Here is a 19,115-nt window from a genome sequence, read left to right as displayed (position 1 = left end):
AGGGATTGAGGGTGGAGAAAGGGAGGGATGTGAAAGAAAGTGAGAGAGCGAGAGAGAGAGAGAGAGAGAGAGAGAGAGAGAGAGAGAGAGAGATTAAGCCTCCCCAGATGAGATCTGTGGTGCAGAATTTGAATTGTGTCCCAGGAGTATAAAGCAGTATGTACAGAGTGCGAGGCATGCATGCAAACAGTACAATATTCACTGTACCGTGGGTGTTTATCTATAATGTATTAACACTGCTAATGTGAGTGTGTGTGTGTGTGTGTGTGTGTGTGTGTGTTTGTGTGAAGATGGCAGGGACAGCGGTTCACTCACATTAATGTGTGTGGGTGTGTCTCAATTTATGCAAGAACATCTGAGGGTTCTTGGAAGCGCAAATTCTTTAAGACTGGAGATCATTCACAAGGATGAGATGTTTGCGAACACTGTATTTTATAGTCAAGGTTATTCTGTGTTTGAACCATGCCTGTGGATAGGCTCGGAAACACTCTGTGCGACAGCTTAATGTTTATAATTTTACATGACCAACAAGGAAATGAAATTCATGACACTTTTTGTTTTTACTTGCTGTAGTTTTCCTTGTAATGTTGCTTCAGTGTACTGGGGAAAAAACAAGGCAGTGCTGCATGCAGTGAAATGTAATAGCACCTTTTTTCTGAATGGCTGCAGGACACTGCCACCTAGTGCTTCTTTTAAGGTGAGGCACCTCAGGTAAACATGGAGTTTGTTTTCTTTTCTTTCACCAATTACAAGACTTTATGTGATTAAAAATATCACTAAACCTTAATAACACCTTTGTGATTTTTACTGTTTTAACATGATGAATAATGAAATAGTAATCTGCACAGGGATATTTTAGGGTTATTTTAGTGAAATAATGAAATATTCATGAAGCAGTAAGTACGTCGAAGAAACATCTAAATTTGATCCTTTTTTTTTTTTCTTTAAACGTAGTCCAAACAGATTTTAGGCTATTTAAGTCCCCCTCTTCTCAAAAACATGTTTTAATTGTTGCTTCATTCGGATTTTTAAGTGTATGTGCAGGGTTTGACACACAAAAGGCTGGTTTCACATTCATCTGCTGAAATTTGTGGTCCAGTATGAAACCTCCTGTGCACATACACTGAGAATGGAGTTAAACTTTTGGAAAAAATAAATGAAAACAATAAAATATCTATATATTATATATATATACATTTTGTGAAGCCCTTTTTTGTCATGATTATTCCACAGTTGACTTCAGAGATCATCATAGAAGTGGAAATGTCATGTGACACTGGCTTCCTGCAGGAATCAAATGAGGAATGCATGGCATACATTTTAGACTGTTGACGTCCCAATTCAAAGCTATTTGTGTAGGTAAAAGTAGCATAACGCTCTTAATTGGCTACATCTAATACCTACAGTGCATGTGATGCTTATTAAAGCAGTTTATTTTAGCACAAATGGTTTGATCCCGACTTTATGGAATATTTTTATTTATTTTTTTACTAATATAACATCTCTAAATTGACCTACCTAATTGGGGTTCCTTGCCTTAAGGTATCATGTTCAATCATTTACTCTGACAATCTGTCACATGTTTTTGGGCCCTGAGGGCACAGTCTGTATGCTCTTGTATTTGCTGTCACATGTATGGAACAGCTGAACGCACAGAAGCTCTCTGCTAATCAAGGCAAACCCATGAAAGCATTCTCCTATTTTTGCCGCTATTCCCTTATGCACAGCTTGTTATCGTTCTCAGCTGTTCACATTGAGACCATGCTCTGTTTGGTTTTTTTTGTTTGTTTTTTCAATCATTCTTACTATTTCAGGTTTAACCCACCTGGAAACTTGATGCACGACTGAGAAGGAACTATGTTGGCCTGGCGAGGGAGAAGAGGGGAGGACGGTAAAGAAATGGACACGCCCTTGGTCAGTCTCCTGAGTTTTTCAGTGTAGCTGCTGTCATGTTCCTTGAAGTGTCTGGCACGTCCACCGCCTCCTCTCTGCAAGGTGCTGTGAGTGTACACCTCACCACCTACATGGAAAAGATGGGTAGAGAAAAGTTAGAGAATGGGCAGGTGTTAGGATTAAAGAAGCATTATTTAGAAAGCTTCAGTGTAGTTAATAAGGTAGAGTTGATTCAACAGAGCTGTGGTTGTGCAGCAGCTTTAACATATCACACAGAGAGAGCAGTATAAAATATGTCTCACATAAGGCTGCGACAGAGCGAACATATCTTGTCTTGGAGGCATATCGCTGAATGAGGTAATGGAAAGTTGGCAATGCTAGAACATCTATTTAAAGGAATGGGATCACACTCAATAATGAGGCTACACTTATAATTTTTCAATTCAATACTTCAATCATTTTCATGTCCAGACATTAAGCCTGATCTTGCGTCCTCAGATAAACATTATGCATGAGAACTCCCAAAGCCAGGTGGTTACAGAGACCTCACTGGCACCTCCAGCATATTGGTTAAACCAGATTGCAGTAGTTTTCCCCGTGGTATAATTCAGTCATTCACTTTCTTCTGCCTAAACAGAGTCTGTTTTTGCTGTTACTACCATGAGCAAAACAAGGACTCAGAGGTCCACTGCATAATATTACAAATTCACATGATATGCTGTTGCATAATTCTTAAAGGATTGCTACTACCCCAAGTGTTACAGGAACCATGGGGGTATCGCCTCTGTTGGAGTGGTAGCACTTCTTTGCTTCAAAACTTTTAATGATCATCTTTCAAGAGGAAGTGATGTCTCTCTGCATATGATCAGAGCCATACCAATGTACTGTAAACATACCATACCATCTTAATGAGACTCACACAGTTATCTATCTTCCTCTATGTTCTTGCTACCCAGAGCAGCATATTATGAAATATTAATGAGCAACATGGTTGCTCTAATACTGAGCTCTGCTTATGTTCATCTATTTCCACTGCGCAATCTGAAATCTCCTCTATACTGCAGCAAGTTGACAAGTTCATCCTGTGAAAAATACAAACAACTGAATTTCAACAGGAAAATCTTCCAGGTGTTCAGTACAACTTTCAATTCACACTACAGTGACAGCTATACGAAACATTCAGATTGTTTACAGCAGATATCAAGTTCACAGATTAATCTCATTCAGTTATAAACCATTCACAAAATCTTCTGAAATTCAGTATGCTTTTAGTAGGTCGGCATGTTTGCCTAACCCACTCTAACTTCGCCTGACACACTTTAAATGCAAGCAGCGGGACACTGTGTGAAGGACAGAACACACTGATGAATTAGGCTAATTGAAATGGCTCTACTTATATCACCCAAGAGAAGAGAAGCTGAATGAAATAATGCAAAAGCTTGTGTGTACATCATAAGATAAAGCTGCTCCTATACATGTTTGTGATCAGGGACAAGAAAGTACATTCCATTATGATGATAAAAACAGTGATAAGATGTAATTAAGGCAACCAAGATACATGATACATGCCCAAGGGTGCAGTATTGACTTATTATTGAGCTGACATGCCACAGTTTTGTTACACAGGTAGTTTCAGTGGTGTTGTTCTTACCTGGATGCCTCTGGCTCTTCTTTTCTCCACGTTTTCCACCTCCCTCCTTCTTGTTTCCAAACACTGCTCTGAACATAGCTGGGCTGTTGCGTCACTGTCTACCGCCTGTGGAAGACTAAGCAAATTGTCAATTTAAATTAGGAACACATTATTTCAGGCACCATTACCCCAACTGTTAGTTCTTAATTCAACTGTTGGAGAAGCAGTTTTAATTGGTGCTTTCTGAGACCATAATGACAAGTCAGTCTTTGTCGGTAATTTCTTTACACAATCATTAGTGCACATAAAGGTGTTCACACATAAAAATTATGTCATCTCAAAATTAAGCCCAGATTTACCTGTCGTTAAGTCTTCTTTGATGATCGCATTCCTTCACATAAATCCACGGGACGCCGATGGTGGACCATTTAAACTCGCGGAGTCCAATTAAGAAGTGCTGCGTCTCCTCAGTCAATTCACAGAGTGAGAGAGGGAGACGCGGTTGCGCGCGTCGTGCACATGCGCGTGTGTCTTATATTCCTCATTTGATGTAGGCCTATCCTGTATTAGCATATCATATTAATAATTACTAAAAATAGTGTATTTCATTTGGACGTAATGATGTTTTCTTATGTATGTCAGGCCTGTGTAACGTTTTACAAAGTCATACATTAGATAAAGGTAAGATTAATATTTTGCCCTTATATGGCATCTCGAGTGGAATTATGGGTATTTATGTAAACAAGATTATTTTACATAATGGATCATGAGGAAACTGGTCAGATAGAACTTATTACAGCGCACTTTGTAAATTAGGGTAAAAAGGAGTCCTCTCCATCTCCAACAGGGGGCGACAGTGTGAACTAAAATTTCCTCTTCGTCCTCAAGGGGGCGACCACGAGCCAAAGCTGATAACCTATTTAATCTGGAAACTCCAGCTTCATCGGTCCTTTCACTGACTGTCCACACCCGAAGTGGAAGAGCTAGAAATCCGTCTTCAATATATAATGCAAAACAACCTCAGTGGTTCAATCATGCCCACCGACATGATCTGTTGTAAGTATATTACGTCGCTATGTTAAGAGAAACAAGTTAACGTTAACGACGCAGAGTTTTAGTGTTAAACCTCAATCTGAACACGTGTACTAGGGCGTACTAGCTTGACTAGGGCCATTTTGTATCACTATCGGAATCCCTTTCAAATAACCAGCTTTGGGAATTGCCAGCTTCGCAATATTAATGATTAAGTTAGCTACATGGGTCGCCACATAAAGGGTCGTAAAGTGGTGTTCGGTAGGACAAACACGGGGTACAAACTTTAGCATACCACCGGGTATGCTACATTGCTACCATGCCCTCCTCCAGCTAATGTTAATGCTGACTTGAATTTTGAAGCCAACAGTGAAGTTCCAATCTGTCCATTTCAGGAGGTGAACTGAAGTATTTCAGTGTTTGTTAGTAAATTATTTTATCAATGAATTGTTTGATTGATTTAATCAGCAGATTAGTGGCTGATAGGAAATTATTGGGCCAGTCCATGGCAGATATGCTTATTAATTCTCCACTTTAAGATTCATACATAAGTCACTTTATCTTTCAGCTGTGGATAATTTAGATTTTAAATTATTCCCTGTTTTAACCCCTTGTCCTCGATGTAATCTTATGTGATTTACTTGCTGTTGTGTTAGATACAGCTTTACACCACTAGAAACCTACTTTGTGAAGTGCAGTGATGACAGATTGAGTTTGAGAAAGTATTTTCTCAATATAGGGAGTACTGAACAATAATCCCTCTTCTCCTGCATTTTTTTCCCCTAGCGGATCATATGCCATTTGTCGGACACGTGGTGGAGCCAGATGGAGGAGGATGATGATGGTTGTGGTGTTTGAACTTCTGCAGAATGTCTCAGTAAACACCACAGTCTGTGAGGACTGTAATTACTTGCGAAAAACTGGGTGTGAGAAAGCAGCTCCAACAAGAGGAGTTCTACCATCCACATCAAGTCTGTTGGAAAATGTATGTAAAAATATGTCTAATTTTGTGGTGATGTATGTTTTAGGTCTTACTGTTGGTCACAAGCTGCATCTTTGACAGCCTGGGCTCTCTGGTGTGAGAGATCCTGGGTTTTAATATTTCAGATGCAACATTAAATGTCCCTGCGCTTTCTGCCCGCCTATTTCTATGGCGTCTCGGATTGAAGAGGGGAGGATAAATTAAAAGAAATGTAACAAACTTATATTAAATTTAGCTGTGCACATACTACAGACATTATTCTGTAAAGAGCCTGAATGGTAATGGCTGCTTCTCCCTTTTCCAGTCTCGTGGTTTAAGATTGGGGATGTGAAACCAGAGAGAACATATCACAGCAGCTACAACACACTGTAGAGCAGTCTTTGCAAGAATTCATACTTTACAGGTGAGTACATTACTTTTACTCATTTGGCAGGTGCTTTTTATCCAAAGGTAGGAAACCTTAGTGTAATTACTAAGTATTACAGCTATTCAGTAAGTGAAAGGAGATGAGGTGAAGAAGTGTATAGTAAATGCTAGTTAGGTATGTTGGAGTGTTGTCTTCAGCTGGGGTAGAATTTGCATCCACTGATAGACCTGAAGCAAGCTACATTGGCTTCTGGGTTTGCATAGAGATGCTAAATTGAGCTTTCCTCGCGCTTTCTGACTGCTACATTCTACAGCAGAACAGATTGAATTGAGGAATACATGCAAGGTTATTGGACATGGTCCAGATTCACAGGTGAATTATATTTAGTGAGTATAGATTAGTGGATTGTTTTTTTTTTTTTTTTCCCCCACTGGATCTTTGTTGATTCCAGCACACTGCTCTTGCTTTCAAGACAGACATACATGTACATCGTACAATGTTTTAGTCCCTGAAACTGTCTAGTGAAAACGTCTAGATGCATCATGAATTCATTCAATGTGTTTATCAGGCAGCTTATAAAAGCATTTTACCGTTTTTTTTTTTTTTTAATACTGTTTACCCAGTCTTGTTAAGCTCTCGAGGCACAACTATTCAATGCAGTATGACTTTGAGACATTGATGCTTTTGATTTTGATTTTCTTATGGGACTGGTGTCTGCAAAAAGTGCTATATAAATAAACTTTACTTAGTTTACTGTGTTGGATGTTAATGCTCTTAATTTTCTTGCAGGTAACAAGCAAGATGCTGATGGAGAATGGAACAGTGGAACATTTTTCTCTTCCATCTGATGCCAAACTAAGTTAATAGTAAATGTTTTTCTATTTGTCATACTTTGTTTGCCATATCTGATCACTGGCAGGTCTTCATCTGCCAGGAGCACTGCCTGTCATGTAATAGACTGAAGGAGTATGAATCTGCATACATGTACATCTGATGTGTCAAACTGGCATTATTTTGTTTGTAATAAATGCTCTTGACTCCCATCTCATTTAGCATTTGTGAATTTAAGTTTGAACTGGCTACATAGTGTTTAAACTGTAATCACTGTATGGTAGTGTTAAAGTTACAATCAGTAGTTTTAGGGAACTATCAAGTTATCGACAGCTGTGGAAGCAAATTTCATTTTAAGCTACTCTACAGTCAGTATGGCTACTGCCATCAGACTTAAGAACCACAGACATAAATATTGTACAGATCAGTGTAACATTAAAAAGGTAAGCCATTTAAACATTATGTCAGTAGTAAAAGAATAAGCCAACAATGGGCTCAAACTCAGAATTAAGCCAAATGAAACAAAACAGATTAGCTGTAAGAAAGCTGTTATGGCTGTTTGGTGGTACTGCTTTGTGTGTGGAGTCATTAGGCTTGATGCCAGTCTACTACAAAGTCAAGATTTTTAAAAACGTACTATTGAAACATTTATTGCATAAGTCAATCAAATGTAAAACACTTTAAAATTAACAGTTAACATAACACACAACAGCAATGGTGTAGATTTTAAAATTTTGCCAATGCAAGTTCAGGCAGAATTTGTCTTTGCAAGTCATGGTGGGGAAACCAGTTAATTTGTATTTCTAAAAAACATTACACATGTAGAAAAAGAAACCTCAACACATCAGTTCAGTGGTGAGGGGCCATTACCAGTGTCACATCTTTCCTTTGTTAACATTTATCCATTAAACATTAAGCTCCTTCCCTCTGGATATACTTGTCAAAACATTAGAAAAATAATTCAATGCCAAGAACGAGAGTTCATAAACACATCTTTTGCTTCATTAAATACTACAACCTATGCCTCTGACAAACAAAACAACTAAGTCAAATACCAGTGGGCTTTTACCTTGAGGCCTTACAGGAGCTATGATGGTGTGCACTTGAGCATAAACCTCAAGTTGTTTCCCACTGTCCCTCCTTTTTGTCTCCTACAAAATAACAAGAAGATACAACAACCTCTCCTTGTAAAATTCAATCTTTGCTTGACCTCATCATCTGGTGTGTTTTGTGACCTGATTGTAAGGAAATCAGGAGTGAGCTCCAAGGCCCGACCTGGGGGTGACCTCTGTCAAATGAAGAGGTGGTGCATCGACCTTTCAAAGGGTCAGAAACTACTCGTCAGTCTTTTCCTCGCCTTGGTAATGTCGGTACTCTGGCTTGAGCTCCCAGGTATTTTTGTGTGTTCCCTTCACATTGTAGATGCCAATATCTCGCAAGATTTCCTTCAAGTAACTCTGGGAGAAGGATAGACCAAACATTAGAAAAGATTAATATAATTCACTCAGTGTATGGGGATCAGGGGTATAATAAGTTCATGCCCTGCATATAGTAAACATTCCTCAAAATAAGAGGCTTCAACACCTACTTCAGATACAAGATGTAACAAGCAGTATCAGTCACATTTTATGCACTTAAGTCACACTAAATCTCATATTCATCATGAATATAATTTCCAGGGCTAACAGTGTTGTTTGAAATCAGACAGTATTAATAGTGTTATAACCACAGCCCCCATGTTGCCCGCTAGTCTTACCACAGGCTGTTTCGTGATATCCACCAGGTCTTTGATGTTGTAGTACTGGTGCTTCTCAAAAGCAGAAAACAGCATGTCCAACACCTGCTGTTTGTCAGCTCTTGCTCTCTTGCCCTCCTCCTTCTTTTTCCGCTCATACTCAAGCTGCAGCAAAAAGTAACAAACAGTGGTCAGGTATTACATATCATGTTCTAAAGAAAGCATATGTCTTTCCTCCGATTAATTTCCATTTCTGTCCATATTGATAAGACTAGAAATTTGCTTGAGATAGAAAATTCATCATCCTTAGGGTCAGCAACAAACAATATGCTTAGCAGCAGTATAACATATTCATGATTTGTAGTAATTTGAAACAGTATTTCTATGGACGTTTAAATTTATGGTAAATACTTGCCCAAGCTCATCAACAAACAGTTTGATGAAAATAACTGAGCAGATTACTAAATCCTGTATCCTGTATTTATTTCTTACATTGTAAGCATGGTTGGCCACAGGTTTGTAGTTGCTGGTGACAGCTTTATCCAACTGTTGTGACAGCCTGGCTGGCTTAGAGGACTCTTCTATTTGTAACCTGTAAGACAATGAAAATTATTTTTAATTGGCAAGTACAATACATTACAAACTGTGTGCACCAAGTGACCTGAAATAAGAATAATAACAGGAACACTTCTATTATGTAATTAAATGTAATACAATAGCTCTGCAATTAGTACTAAATTAAAAAAGATTGTGCCTTTAAATCTTGAATTATTCAAATTATAAAAAGGGGTTATGCTGTATATTTAGATGTATACAAGTTACTCAGTTTACCTTTATTTATAGATGTAATTAAGATTTAACATGCAACAGAGATGAAACAATGACATTAAGATGTCTACATACAGTACAGTCTCGCTGATGAATTTTTTTATCCAGACTTATAGGTGTGACACAAATGTTGGACTATGAGGTAAACAAAACTGGGCTAAAAAGACTATAACATGGCAGACATTTATGGGAGTTAATGTAACTGGCTGGGCGCAATGCCCAAACTTTTGCATACTACTGTACATGATAATGTAGATGTAGCATAGTACATGATCTACATTCATGCAGCTAAAATAGCAAATGGGACGCAGGTTCAGTTTCTTAACCCTAGCTTGTGTTTGCACACCATTTTAAAAATACTCACCTCTTTAGTCTCATATAGCTTTCACTAACAGCAGGTCTGCACTCTGCTCTCTGTACCACCACTCCCTCCAAGGCTATTTTATCTGAAAAAGAGCACAGTTAATTAAAACCTCAATAATTACTTAAAGTCTCAATGAAGGAAAGGTGACTGGTTGCATGTGTGTAAGAAAGAAAGAAAGGATGAAAGCCGAAACTATTAGTGAACAATGGTGCAATGTGTAAAAAATAAAAATAAAATATAAAAAAACACCCCAGAAACAAGGGTTTACAAGTTTATGAATCTACACTGAACAAAATATAAATGCAACACTTTTGTTTTTGCTCCCATTTTTCATGAGATGAACTCAAAGATCTAAAACATTTTCTATATCCACAAAATAATAATTTCTCTCAAATATTGTTCACAAATCTGTCTAAATCTGTGATAGTGAGCACTTCTCCTTTGCAGAGATAATCCATCCCACCTCACAGGTGTGGCATATCAAGATGCTGATTAGACAGCATGATTATTGCACAGGTGTGCCTTAGGCTGGCCACAATAAAAGGCCACTCTAAAATGTTCAGTTTTATCACACAGCACAATGCCACAGATGTCGCAAGTTTTGAGGGAGGGTGCAATTGGCATGCTGACAGCAGGAATGTCCACCAGAGCTGTTGCACGTGAACTGAATGTTCATTTCTCTACCATAAGCCGTCTCCAAAGGCGTTTCAGAGAATTTGGCAGTACATCCAACCGGCCTCACAACCGAAGACCACGTGTAACCACACCAGCCCAGGACCTCCACATCCAGCATGTTCACCTCCAAGATCGTCTGAGACCAGCCACTCGGACAGCTGCTGTAACAATCGGTTTGCATAACCAAAGAATTTCTGCACAAACTGTCAGAAAATTGTCTCAGGGATGCTCATCTGCATGCTCGTCGTCCTCATCGGGGTCTCGACCTGACTCCAGTTCGTCGTCGTAACCGACTTGAGTGGGCAAATGCTCACATTCGATGGCGTCTGGCACGTTGGAGAGGTGTTCTCTTCACGGATGAATCCCGGTTTTCACTGTTCAGGGCATCGTGTGGGTGAGTGGTTTTCTGATGTCAATGTTGTGGATCAAGTGGCCCATGGTGGCGGTGGGGTTATGGTATGGGCAGGCGTATGGTATGGGCAGGCGTATGTTATGGTCAACGAACACAGGTGCATTTTATTGATGGCATTGTGAATGCACAGAGATACCGTGACGAGATCCTGAGGCCCATTGTTGTGCCATTCATCCACGACCATCACCTCATGTTGCAGCATGATAATGCACGGCCCCATGTTGCAAGGATCTGTACACAATTCCTGGAAGCTGAAAACATCCCAGTTCTTGCATGGCCAGCATACTCAACGGACATGTCACCCATTGAGCATGTTTGGGATGCTCTGGATCGGCGTATACGACAGCATGTTCCAGTTCCTGCCAATATCCAGCAACTTCGTACGGCCATTGAAGAGGAGTGGACCAACATTCCACAGGCCACAATCAACAACCTGATCAACTCTATGCGAAGGAGATGTGTTGCACTGCGTGAGGCAAATGGTCACACCAGATACTGACTGGTTTTCTGACTCCCCCAGATCCCCCTAATAAAGCAAAATTGCACGTTTCAGAGTGGCTTTTTATTGTGGCCAGCCTAAGGCACACCTGTGCAATAATCATGCTGTCTAATCAGCATCTTGATATGCCACACCTGTGAGGTGGGATGGATTATCTCTGCAAAGAAGTGCTCACTATCACAAATTTAGACAGATTTGTGAACAATATTTGAGATAAATGGTTATTTTGTGGATATAAAAAATGTTTTAGATCTTTGAGTTCATCTCATGAAAAATGGGAGCAAAAACAAAAGTGTTGCATTTATATTTTTGTTCAGTGTAGTTTGGTCCAGGCTCTGTCCTAAAGTTGAAAGAAATATGTCAGGGCAATCAAGGGTGTTTCTGTTACTCATCACAATCTGATTATAATAACACCAAGTCAAATGTGAAAAGTTCATCTATTATTCAATGGTATTACTATTATTATGTCCACAGTTAATTATAATTCAGTCAGTGAATTTCTTTTTTCTACAAAAACAAAACAAACAACAACAACAACAAAAAGTCACACAACCATTTTTTCCAAGACAGTTTCCAAATCAGCCACAATGGCCGGCTACTGGCTCAGAATGGAGATCATAACTAACCTTAACTAAGCAACATTTTCAAAACTGATTACTGTGGTTTCTTTGATACTGCTTCTTTACATGCATGTTAATACACTACTGTTGATTTTCACACTTGCTTAGAGTGCAAATGAACTATTCAAAAGTCAGTAGTTGCTTTGGCCTTCTAAGGATAAGCAAGAGTCCGCTGGCTGTAGGAGTTGAGGACCTAGACAGTTTGTCTTAAATACAACAGCTTTACTAATTTTCACCAATCAAAAAGAAAATTAAGTGAATGAATGATTTAAATACACTGAGCAGGTAAAAGACAAAAAAGCCCAATTCTTTAACAACACATCACCGAAGATGCCACTTGATCACATCACAGAGTCTTAGCTTAGTTATATGTAGTTTTGAAGGACGTTTTGCTGATGCACATTGAGTAGATCTAAACTACCATTTATGAGAGTCAGATATCAATCTGCGAACACGTCATAAATCACATTACAGCCATTACACCGAGCAGGTAGCACTGTGCTCAAGCGCAGTCTTAACCCAGTCTGACCACATTTCCATCACACCAGTCAAGACAGTGCAAACTAAGTGCAGACGCTTGATATGAATGGTACAATTTTGCTAATAAAGAGAAGAGGACACATGGCAAAAGTGGGCACTACATGGTGTCAAGGTGTCTAGAGTTTTGGTACCAATACATGCATCTTCCAAAGCATGTATGTGGGTTACTACTGTGATACTACAAACGCCATTTATTAAAAAAAACAAACAAAAAAACAAACTGACACTGACAGTGCGTCTGATTCCCAATGGTGGAACTATGTCACTCGCTGGCAACGCGGAGGACTCACCTGGACCTGCCCCCGCCCCCGAACCTGAGCTGCTGCCATCAGATCTCTCTTCTGACTGGCCTACAGGGAGGGAGGGAGGGATGGTAAACATGAAAATACAGGGGATGGAAGACGGAGGGAGGAGGGGATCGAACAGTAAGAACCACACCCAGGGTTTAGTCGCACACGAAAACGTTTAATCACACAGAGTTCCTCTGTGTAATCTCTGATGAGTACACGCGCGTGCGCATGAGCAAAGCAAGCATGCCCTTACAAAAAGCGAGCACAGATACCCTGTCCCAGCAAAAATACACACCCATGACAGGGCTGCACAAATACTGAACTTATTATTTAATAAAATAACATATTTTACATAAAAAACACTTTGGTACCAAAAGCATTTCTACAGTTTTAAGTTAAATAGTGAAGACTTTACTGTATTTCCATTCAGGTCTCCATTGGAAAAGAAAATTTCATATCAAGACATATCAGACTTCTGAAATGCCTGTGGCTAAAAAAAATAAACACTTTCAACTGTGCAGCCCTAACACACACACACACACACACACACACACACACACACACAAATTGGTGTCCCAAAATAAGCACAGTAGCACAAGCTCACCAGCACCCATAGCCACAAAATGCCTTCATTACATTCAGAGGGCAGACAAGGCTGGTGAAATTAAAACCAAACCAAAGAAACCCATGCACAAATTCAATCAACTCCAAATTCAGGAATGATTTGCGTCGATATTGATCTACTCTATGTTAAATTAATTCCAAATGGGGCCATTGTGCCTGATCATATACCCAATCTGCTGAGGTGATTGGTAGCAGACTGAAAAGGTCAAACCACGACAAATGAGTGACAGGTGATCACACGCTTAAGCTGAAATTCCCTTATAGAGACAGAAACACAGATCAGACTGGATGAAGACAAATTTTCAACAGACCAGCTCTCTTCTATTTTCCATTGAGTGTTTACTTGTCCATTATGTACAGTACATTTCTCATTTGTGCACTGTTAGAACTGTGGACAACTTCACACTCTAGGAAAAATGTGCTGAAAATTCACAAAACACGAGATGAGCAGGGACAGGCAAGGGAAGAACTGTGCATGACAACAGCAAGCTGTACAAAGAGTAGCATGGGATGGGCGCCTCCGCCACCTGACAGAACTTACCTCTGGGCTCTAGTACAAACAGATCATTTATATCACAGAAAACTAATAAAGCAGACACTTAGCATCCTCTTGCTAAGCTGAAAGATGAAAACAGAAACTCACCTGATGAACTTTCTGTGAAGACTGCCAACATCTGACCTCCCACTGACTGCATGGTGAACGGGTGGTCTCGGGGCGCAGACACCGTTTTGTCTTCTATACCCTGAATCACAGTCAGCTCTTCATTCAAAGTGAAACTGACCTGTAAAGAAGCGACATCATCGGTTATTAATAAAATTCAGAATGAAGAATGCATTTGCACTACACCATAATGATGGCAGTCATAAATTACTGCGTATGTATTACATGTGTACATCATCTCGAGAGAGAGCAAAGTCATAACAACCCCACAACGTGAGTACAAATTCAGATATTGCACTGTACATGGCATGGTCTGTGGGAGATGTGATGTCCATCACCAGGATGAATTGCACTTCTTTTAAACATCGCTTACCTCTGGTTTTCCTTGGTTCCCTTTCCTTGGAGATAAAAATAATGAACAAAATTAGGATAAATTGATTGGTAACAATAACAGGCCATTCAAATTCATCTGAAATGCATTGGTAAAACTATAACAACAAACCACTGCTTGTAGTTCACCACTAGTTTATCCTTCATCAGCACACACTGAATTTCAATTTTCTCTCTTCCCTTTCCAAATGTACAACATGTTGTGTACTGACTACATCCCTTGCCTTAAACAAAGAGACACTCATAAATAACTTAAACTTGGCAGGCTGACTACTACTATTTTACTGATGCTCAGTTGTTTCACATACTTGCAGATTCGGAGTTTCCCGACCTCTCCTCTGCCAGTTGCTTTTGCCCATTGCTGAGAGAGATATTTGGGCACCTGCATGGAGAAAGACGGGTATATTTTATGAGGGCTGTTTTCATAAAGGACATTAACAAAGGATAACTTTGACTGGGCTGATATCTTTAACATTATGAGCTGAATCACATTACTGACAGTATTTCCCTAAACTAAAAAAACACACAGTCGTCTCATATATTGTCATTTTCTGCATGAACAGATTTTGCACTAAAGAATCCTCCAGGCAGGTTTCATACAGTTTGGCCAACTTCAGTTTCTAGAAGCAAATGATCACTTCAGATAAGTCAGTCTAAGTCAGTGTTTGTTTACTGTTAAGCAGCTATGTTTGGTCAGGCGATTAAACTCAGTTGCCTTGCCATTCAGGCTAAAGGTTTTCCGAGGAAAGTCGTAAAATACTACCTCATCTATAAATATGTCACAATAAAGACTCTACTGTAATTGATACTAATATTTATATTGTAATTGATATTACAGTAGTGTCAATTTTTCCATTTAAGTACCATGACTAACTGCTTATGACCCTCACATACCAATTCATACTGACCTGTGGTGGTTCAATAACTGAAATTAAATCAAAAGACCTAAGTCTCCCACTTTTCCATGACAAAAACCTTTCGCTGTGGCATTATCGTAAATGTAGGAGCTATGTTTGCCATCTTCATGCAAACACATTACTTTACTTGTGTTAGCCTGTGTTATCGGTTCTCTACTAACAGTTGCAACACACTTTTCCATCGAAGGTGCAACTTTCTTCAGACCTCAGCTGCTGCCAAACGCTGTGCTCTAGATAAATCAAGTTACATAGCGTGTTGATAATTAAAACGTAATTGTATGTTGAGTAGTTGTGATGTGGCTAGCTAAGTTAGCCAGCGTTAGCTACAACGCATTCGCTCGTTCCGGGGGACGCTAAGCTACATGTCTCTTAGCCTTTGCTGCTGTTTAAAATGGTAACTAATTTAAATATCCCAATAAACTAGCGCTATTAAAAGGGCTATGTACGCACCTTTACAAGCCACACACCCGTGTTCTGCTTGGCACCAGTTAAATCAACTTCTCCTTTCTCTGACATGTTTTAAGACGATGCTTTTCAGAGGTACTCAATGCAACCGCCAAACGCATGCGCAAAACAAAGTATGGCAACCCTGAAGGCCCACAATAGTTTCATGTTCCTCGAGACGCACAAAATTAAATATTCTTTGGTAAGAAAAGGCTTCTGCAGGGTTCATCTTTTATGAAACTGATTTTTTTAAAGACTTTTCAAAACCTTTAGATACTCGGAAAAAATAACACATGGGTTTAAAAAAAAACAGTTTAATCATCTTGAGATAAAATAATTAGGAAGAGCAGTTTTCTGGACACTGGAAAGACTGCAAAGCTACAAGGGGTGTATGCAGCATAACAATGCATTTTACAGCAATCTGTACAAAAGGTTTTACATAAAGGCAAATAAAGGTTTAAGAAAGGGATTGTTTTACTCATACATAATATACTCACTCCTAGAAAAATGCTAGCGCCATTGGCTTCTGCTTTATAACAGCTTGAAATATTTGTTGTAGCAATTTAGTTTTTTTTTCTTCACAAAATTAAATTCTCCATTTGTGTAACACATCAGTATCTGTAGAAACAGTCCATGTCGTGAAAACGCTTTATGAAAATTTCACTAGCTGAACTGTAGCTGGAGGTCTGCACATTTGGACACATTATCTTTTGACAGTTTGTTAGAGGAACATTTTGTCCTTGCTGTGGGAGAACCGTGTGTTGAGTTCCTGAGATTTCTTCAGTAGCCGCTGCTTCTGTGCTTCATCAAAGCGATTCACCTGCAGATCTTCATCCCGATCAAACGGTCTCCTCTCCACTGGTTTGTCAGCCTTTTCCTTTGCTTTCTCCTTCATCTTCTTTGTGTGCAAACTAACCAGAGACTCCGCACGTTTAGACTCCTGATAACAGGGAGTGGGTAGAGAAATTTGAGTTTAATGTGAACTTTTAAAATGTGCATTACATCTGACATTAACTGTATCTGGGGACATTCAGGAAAAAAAGAATGATGAGGTAATATCACTTACATTATACTTAGACACTTTCTCTGCCATTTCCAAGTCCTTGTGGGAGACATGAGGGACACTGTCTTTCTCTGACTCACCCTTCTTCTTCCCCTCAAGGCGTTCCTATTAGTCAAGAATAGACCCATGAAATACAGGGGTGTAATATATAGGCAAGAAGATGAATAAGAATAAGAATAAAGATAAGTTGTTTTTCATTAACTACCCTGGCCTTGCGCTCCCTGTCTGCTGGTGTGTCTGTCCAAATGGAGCGGTCTTTGTTCTCTGGACCCGATCTCTTCTTGAAAGTTCGAGCCCCTAAGCCAATGTGCTGCAGTTCTGGTGGGAGCTCTGTCATCCATGTTTCTCTGGTCAGCTCCTCAGGAGTGTTCTGTTTACACATTAACACACACAGGATCGAATTCAGACAGCAGAGGAAGAAAACTTTAAAAGGCAAAAAAAAAAGAACAGGAGTAGGAGGAGAACTAGCCCCAAATATGTCACGTAAATATTGCTACTGTGCTTTTATGCTCATTTTATGCTTTTGTGTTGAGAGGTGAATCCATACATGTTTACCTGAAGAGTTTGTACAGAGACTATGCAGATACAACTGGGGGAAACAAATGAGGACTCACATCTCCTGTCAGCTTCTCTTTCATCTTTCGTGCTCTGCGCTCAAAGTCCTGAGCCACAGAGTCCTTTATAGGCCCCTTGGCTGGCATGGGTCCAATTGTATCCTCATCCTCTCCTTCACTGCTGGAGGGCTCAGGCTGGTACCCTGGAGGTAGGGCAGGCCCTGGGAAACCCTCTCCATCTTCACCATCATTATTATCATCATTATCGTATGCTGCTCTGCGAAACCCAGGAGGTAAAGCTGGTCCCAGCACAGGTGGCCTGCGGGAACACAAGGAAGTTACAGCTTCCATAATTGACTGTTTATCCACACTGTTATCCTCAACTAATTATATTCACTTCTTCTACTTCACTGGAATAAACTATAAAACGTAATTGCTCACCTTTCTGGTGAGCTCTGTTGTTTCTTAAATCCTGGTGGGAGAGCTGGTCCAAAGAAACCATCATCTTCTTCTTCTTGTTTCCTTGATTTCTCCACCCTGTTCAAAAGACATATGTTGCTAATTCATTAGCATTTTCTGAGAAGACATAATTTATAAAGTGGTTTTAAGTTGTAATTAATGGCATTATCAATGGCTAGTTTTTCACAACCTGGCAACCCAAAAGTTGTTATTATTAATGGTTTATAACAGATCTATAAAGCATTAGTTAATTATATAGTAATCATCAACAGATCGATTACAAGTTGTAAAACCTTTTAAAAAATGCCTTATCAGAAAGTGGTAATTTATAATTCACTAGTGAACCTACTCCGCAGGTCTGTCTCCAGGTGTGTGTTTTGTCTTGGCTCTTTTGACCGACACCTCCTGCTCACTCTCATCTGAGGAGCTCGACGGTTCTCCCCGTTTATAGCCCGGAGGCAGAGCCGGGCCAGCGACTACAGAGTTCAGGAAGAAAAATAATAAACAACTAAAACTGTTGGTGATTAATACAACGTTGGATTTAATGTACGAATGTCTAAGGGTCTCTGGCAAAATATATTAGGTTTCATACTTACATCCTTCTTCATTGTCAGAGTCTTCGTCGCTCTCTTTTCTGAACATCGGGGGCAAGGCAGGTCCGACTGGTTTATCAGACGACATATTTGACACTGATGAAGTCTTTCCTCAGTCACGTAGTTTCAGTAATTTCTAATAAAGTTAGAAAGCTGCCCAATTCGCCAAAGGAATACAGTGTGCGAGGGAACTTTGCAGGGGGAATTTCACCTTTCACACAGGAAGTAAACACTGACGCTCCAGTAGCGTCTGTCAAGTTACCTGAGGTTAGTCACCCTAAAACAGAAACTCAGCAATTGTGCTGCAAGAATAAAAAACAGAATAAATAACATGTTTTATCTGATACATTATATTGTATCAGGTCGTGTTATTTTCTTATTTTTTATTTTTTTCTTATTTTTTTAATGAACATATTTCATTCAGATTTTAGTTGGCAACTAAACCCTCTGTTTCCTTTCATTTCATTAAATTAATTGGTAACTACTCTGATAATTGTTTAAGTTATTTTTCATGTAAAAATGTTCAACTTCAGCTTCTCTCTCTGCTGCTATTCCTTTTAATAGTCTTAATTATTTTTTAATAATTTTGAGTTTTGGACTATTGGTAGGACAAAACAGGTATTGTGGAGGTGTCACTTTGGATTACTTTGAGTAACTGTGTAACAAATAATCAATTGATAAATTCAGAAAATAATCAATGAATTTTACTTGT

At 39.3% G+C, this 19,115-nt stretch overlaps 3 protein-coding genes, 1 long non-coding RNA gene and 2 other non-coding genes across 7 annotated transcripts in view; 3 read left to right on the top strand and 3 right to left on the bottom strand.

Annotated features, from left to right (window-relative positions):
• Positions 1 to 3,652, bottom strand: part of LOC111652561 (protein TANC1-like) — a 32,882-nt gene extending 29,230 nt beyond the window's left edge. The window contains exons 1-2 of the mRNA XM_023402852.2: positions 3,545 to 3,652; positions 1,826 to 2,020 (exon numbers count right to left, since the gene is read on the bottom strand). Of these exons, the coding sequence (XP_023258620.2) occupies positions 1,826 to 2,020; positions 3,545 to 3,620 (271 nt within the window). The 5' untranslated portion in view covers positions 3,621 to 3,652. The remainder of the gene's footprint in view (positions 1 to 1,825; positions 2,021 to 3,544) is intronic.
• Positions 3,653 to 4,430: 778 nt separating this feature from the next.
• Positions 4,431 to 6,947, top strand: LOC111652566 (uncharacterized). The gene is made up of 4 exons (XR_002760607.2): positions 4,431 to 4,579; positions 5,342 to 5,540; positions 5,842 to 5,940; positions 6,694 to 6,947. It is a non-coding gene; the product is annotated as an uncharacterized LOC111652566 (long non-coding RNA).
• Positions 5,604 to 5,738, top strand: LOC111652572 (small nucleolar RNA SNORA31). The gene has a single exon (XR_002760609.1). It is a non-coding gene; the product is annotated as a small nucleolar RNA SNORA31 (small nucleolar RNA).
• On the top strand, positions 6,114 to 6,246 carry LOC111652571 (small nucleolar RNA SNORA31). Its single transcript, XR_002760608.1, has one exon. It is a non-coding gene; the product is annotated as a small nucleolar RNA SNORA31 (small nucleolar RNA).
• Positions 6,948 to 7,369: 422 nt separating the features above from the next.
• On the bottom strand, positions 7,370 to 15,864 carry gtf2f2a (general transcription factor IIF, polypeptide 2a). Of its 2 annotated transcripts, XM_023402857.2 has the most exons (9): positions 15,741 to 15,864; positions 14,682 to 14,755; positions 14,357 to 14,381; positions 13,966 to 14,104; positions 12,699 to 12,758; positions 9,663 to 9,744; positions 8,963 to 9,062; positions 8,492 to 8,635; positions 7,370 to 8,192 (listed from the first exon to the last, which is right to left on the bottom strand). In XM_023402857.2, the coding sequence occupies exons 1-9, from the start codon at positions 15,804 to 15,806 to the stop codon at positions 8,070 to 8,072; spliced, it is 813 nt and encodes a 270-aa protein (XP_023258625.1). In that variant the 5' UTR covers positions 15,807 to 15,864; the 3' UTR covers positions 7,370 to 8,069. The 2 variants fall into 2 exon arrangements, with proteins under 2 accessions (XP_023258625.1, XP_023258626.1); XM_023402858.2 differs by lacking the exon at positions 12,699 to 12,758.
• Positions 15,865 to 16,032: 168 nt separating this feature from the next.
• On the bottom strand, positions 16,033 to 18,627 carry gpalpp1 (GPALPP motifs containing 1). Its single transcript, XM_023402841.2, has 7 exons — positions 18,407 to 18,627; positions 18,160 to 18,286; positions 17,793 to 17,888; positions 17,412 to 17,670; positions 17,003 to 17,167; positions 16,801 to 16,902; positions 16,033 to 16,674 (listed from the first exon to the last, which is right to left on the bottom strand). The coding sequence occupies exons 1-7, from the start codon at positions 18,489 to 18,491 to the stop codon at positions 16,456 to 16,458; spliced, it is 1,053 nt and encodes a 350-aa protein (XP_023258609.1). The 5' UTR covers positions 18,492 to 18,627; the 3' UTR covers positions 16,033 to 16,455.
• Between the last annotated feature and the right edge of the window lie 488 nt (positions 18,628 to 19,115).

This window comes from Seriola lalandi, unplaced genomic scaffold (assembly GCF_002814215.2).
Source record: "Seriola lalandi dorsalis isolate HSWRI2012SDOR001 ecotype SW California unplaced genomic scaffold, Sedor1 jcf7180002054040, whole genome shotgun sequence".
NCBI classification, from domain to species: Eukaryota; Metazoa; Chordata; class Actinopteri; order Carangiformes; family Carangidae; genus Seriola; species Seriola lalandi.
Note: the sequence above shows the minus strand (reverse complement) of the source record. Positions and strands in the feature narration are given on the sequence as shown.

What these genes read in the sequence shown, in the direction of transcription:
- gtf2f2a (XM_023402857.2), bottom strand. Translation starts at nt 15,806, where the DNA reads ATGTCAGAGAAAGGAGAAGTTGATTTAACTGGTGCCAAGCAGAACACG. An exon ending in CTTCACAGAAAGTTCATCAG is followed by an intron (nt 12,759 to 13,965) that starts GTGAGTTTCTGT and finishes CCCTCCCTGTAG; the next exon opens with GCCAGTCAGAAGAGAGATCT. An exon ending in GGGGGCGGGGGCAGGTCCAG is followed by an intron (nt 9,745 to 12,698) that starts GTGAGTCCTCCG and finishes GCTCTTTTTCAG; the next exon opens with ATAAAATAGCCTTGGAGGGA.
- gpalpp1 (XM_023402841.2), bottom strand. Translation starts at nt 18,491, where the DNA reads ATGTCGTCTGATAAACCAGTCGGACCTGCCTTGCCCCCGATGTTCAGA. An exon ending in CTCTGACAATGAAGAAGGAT is followed by an intron (nt 18,287 to 18,406) that starts GTAAGTATGAAA and finishes TGAACTCTGTAG; the next exon opens with TCGCTGGCCCGGCTCTGCCT. An exon ending in AGAAAGTGTCTAAGTATAAT is followed by an intron (nt 16,675 to 16,800) that starts GTAAGTGATATT and finishes CCCTGTTATCAG; the next exon opens with GAGTCTAAACGTGCGGAGTC.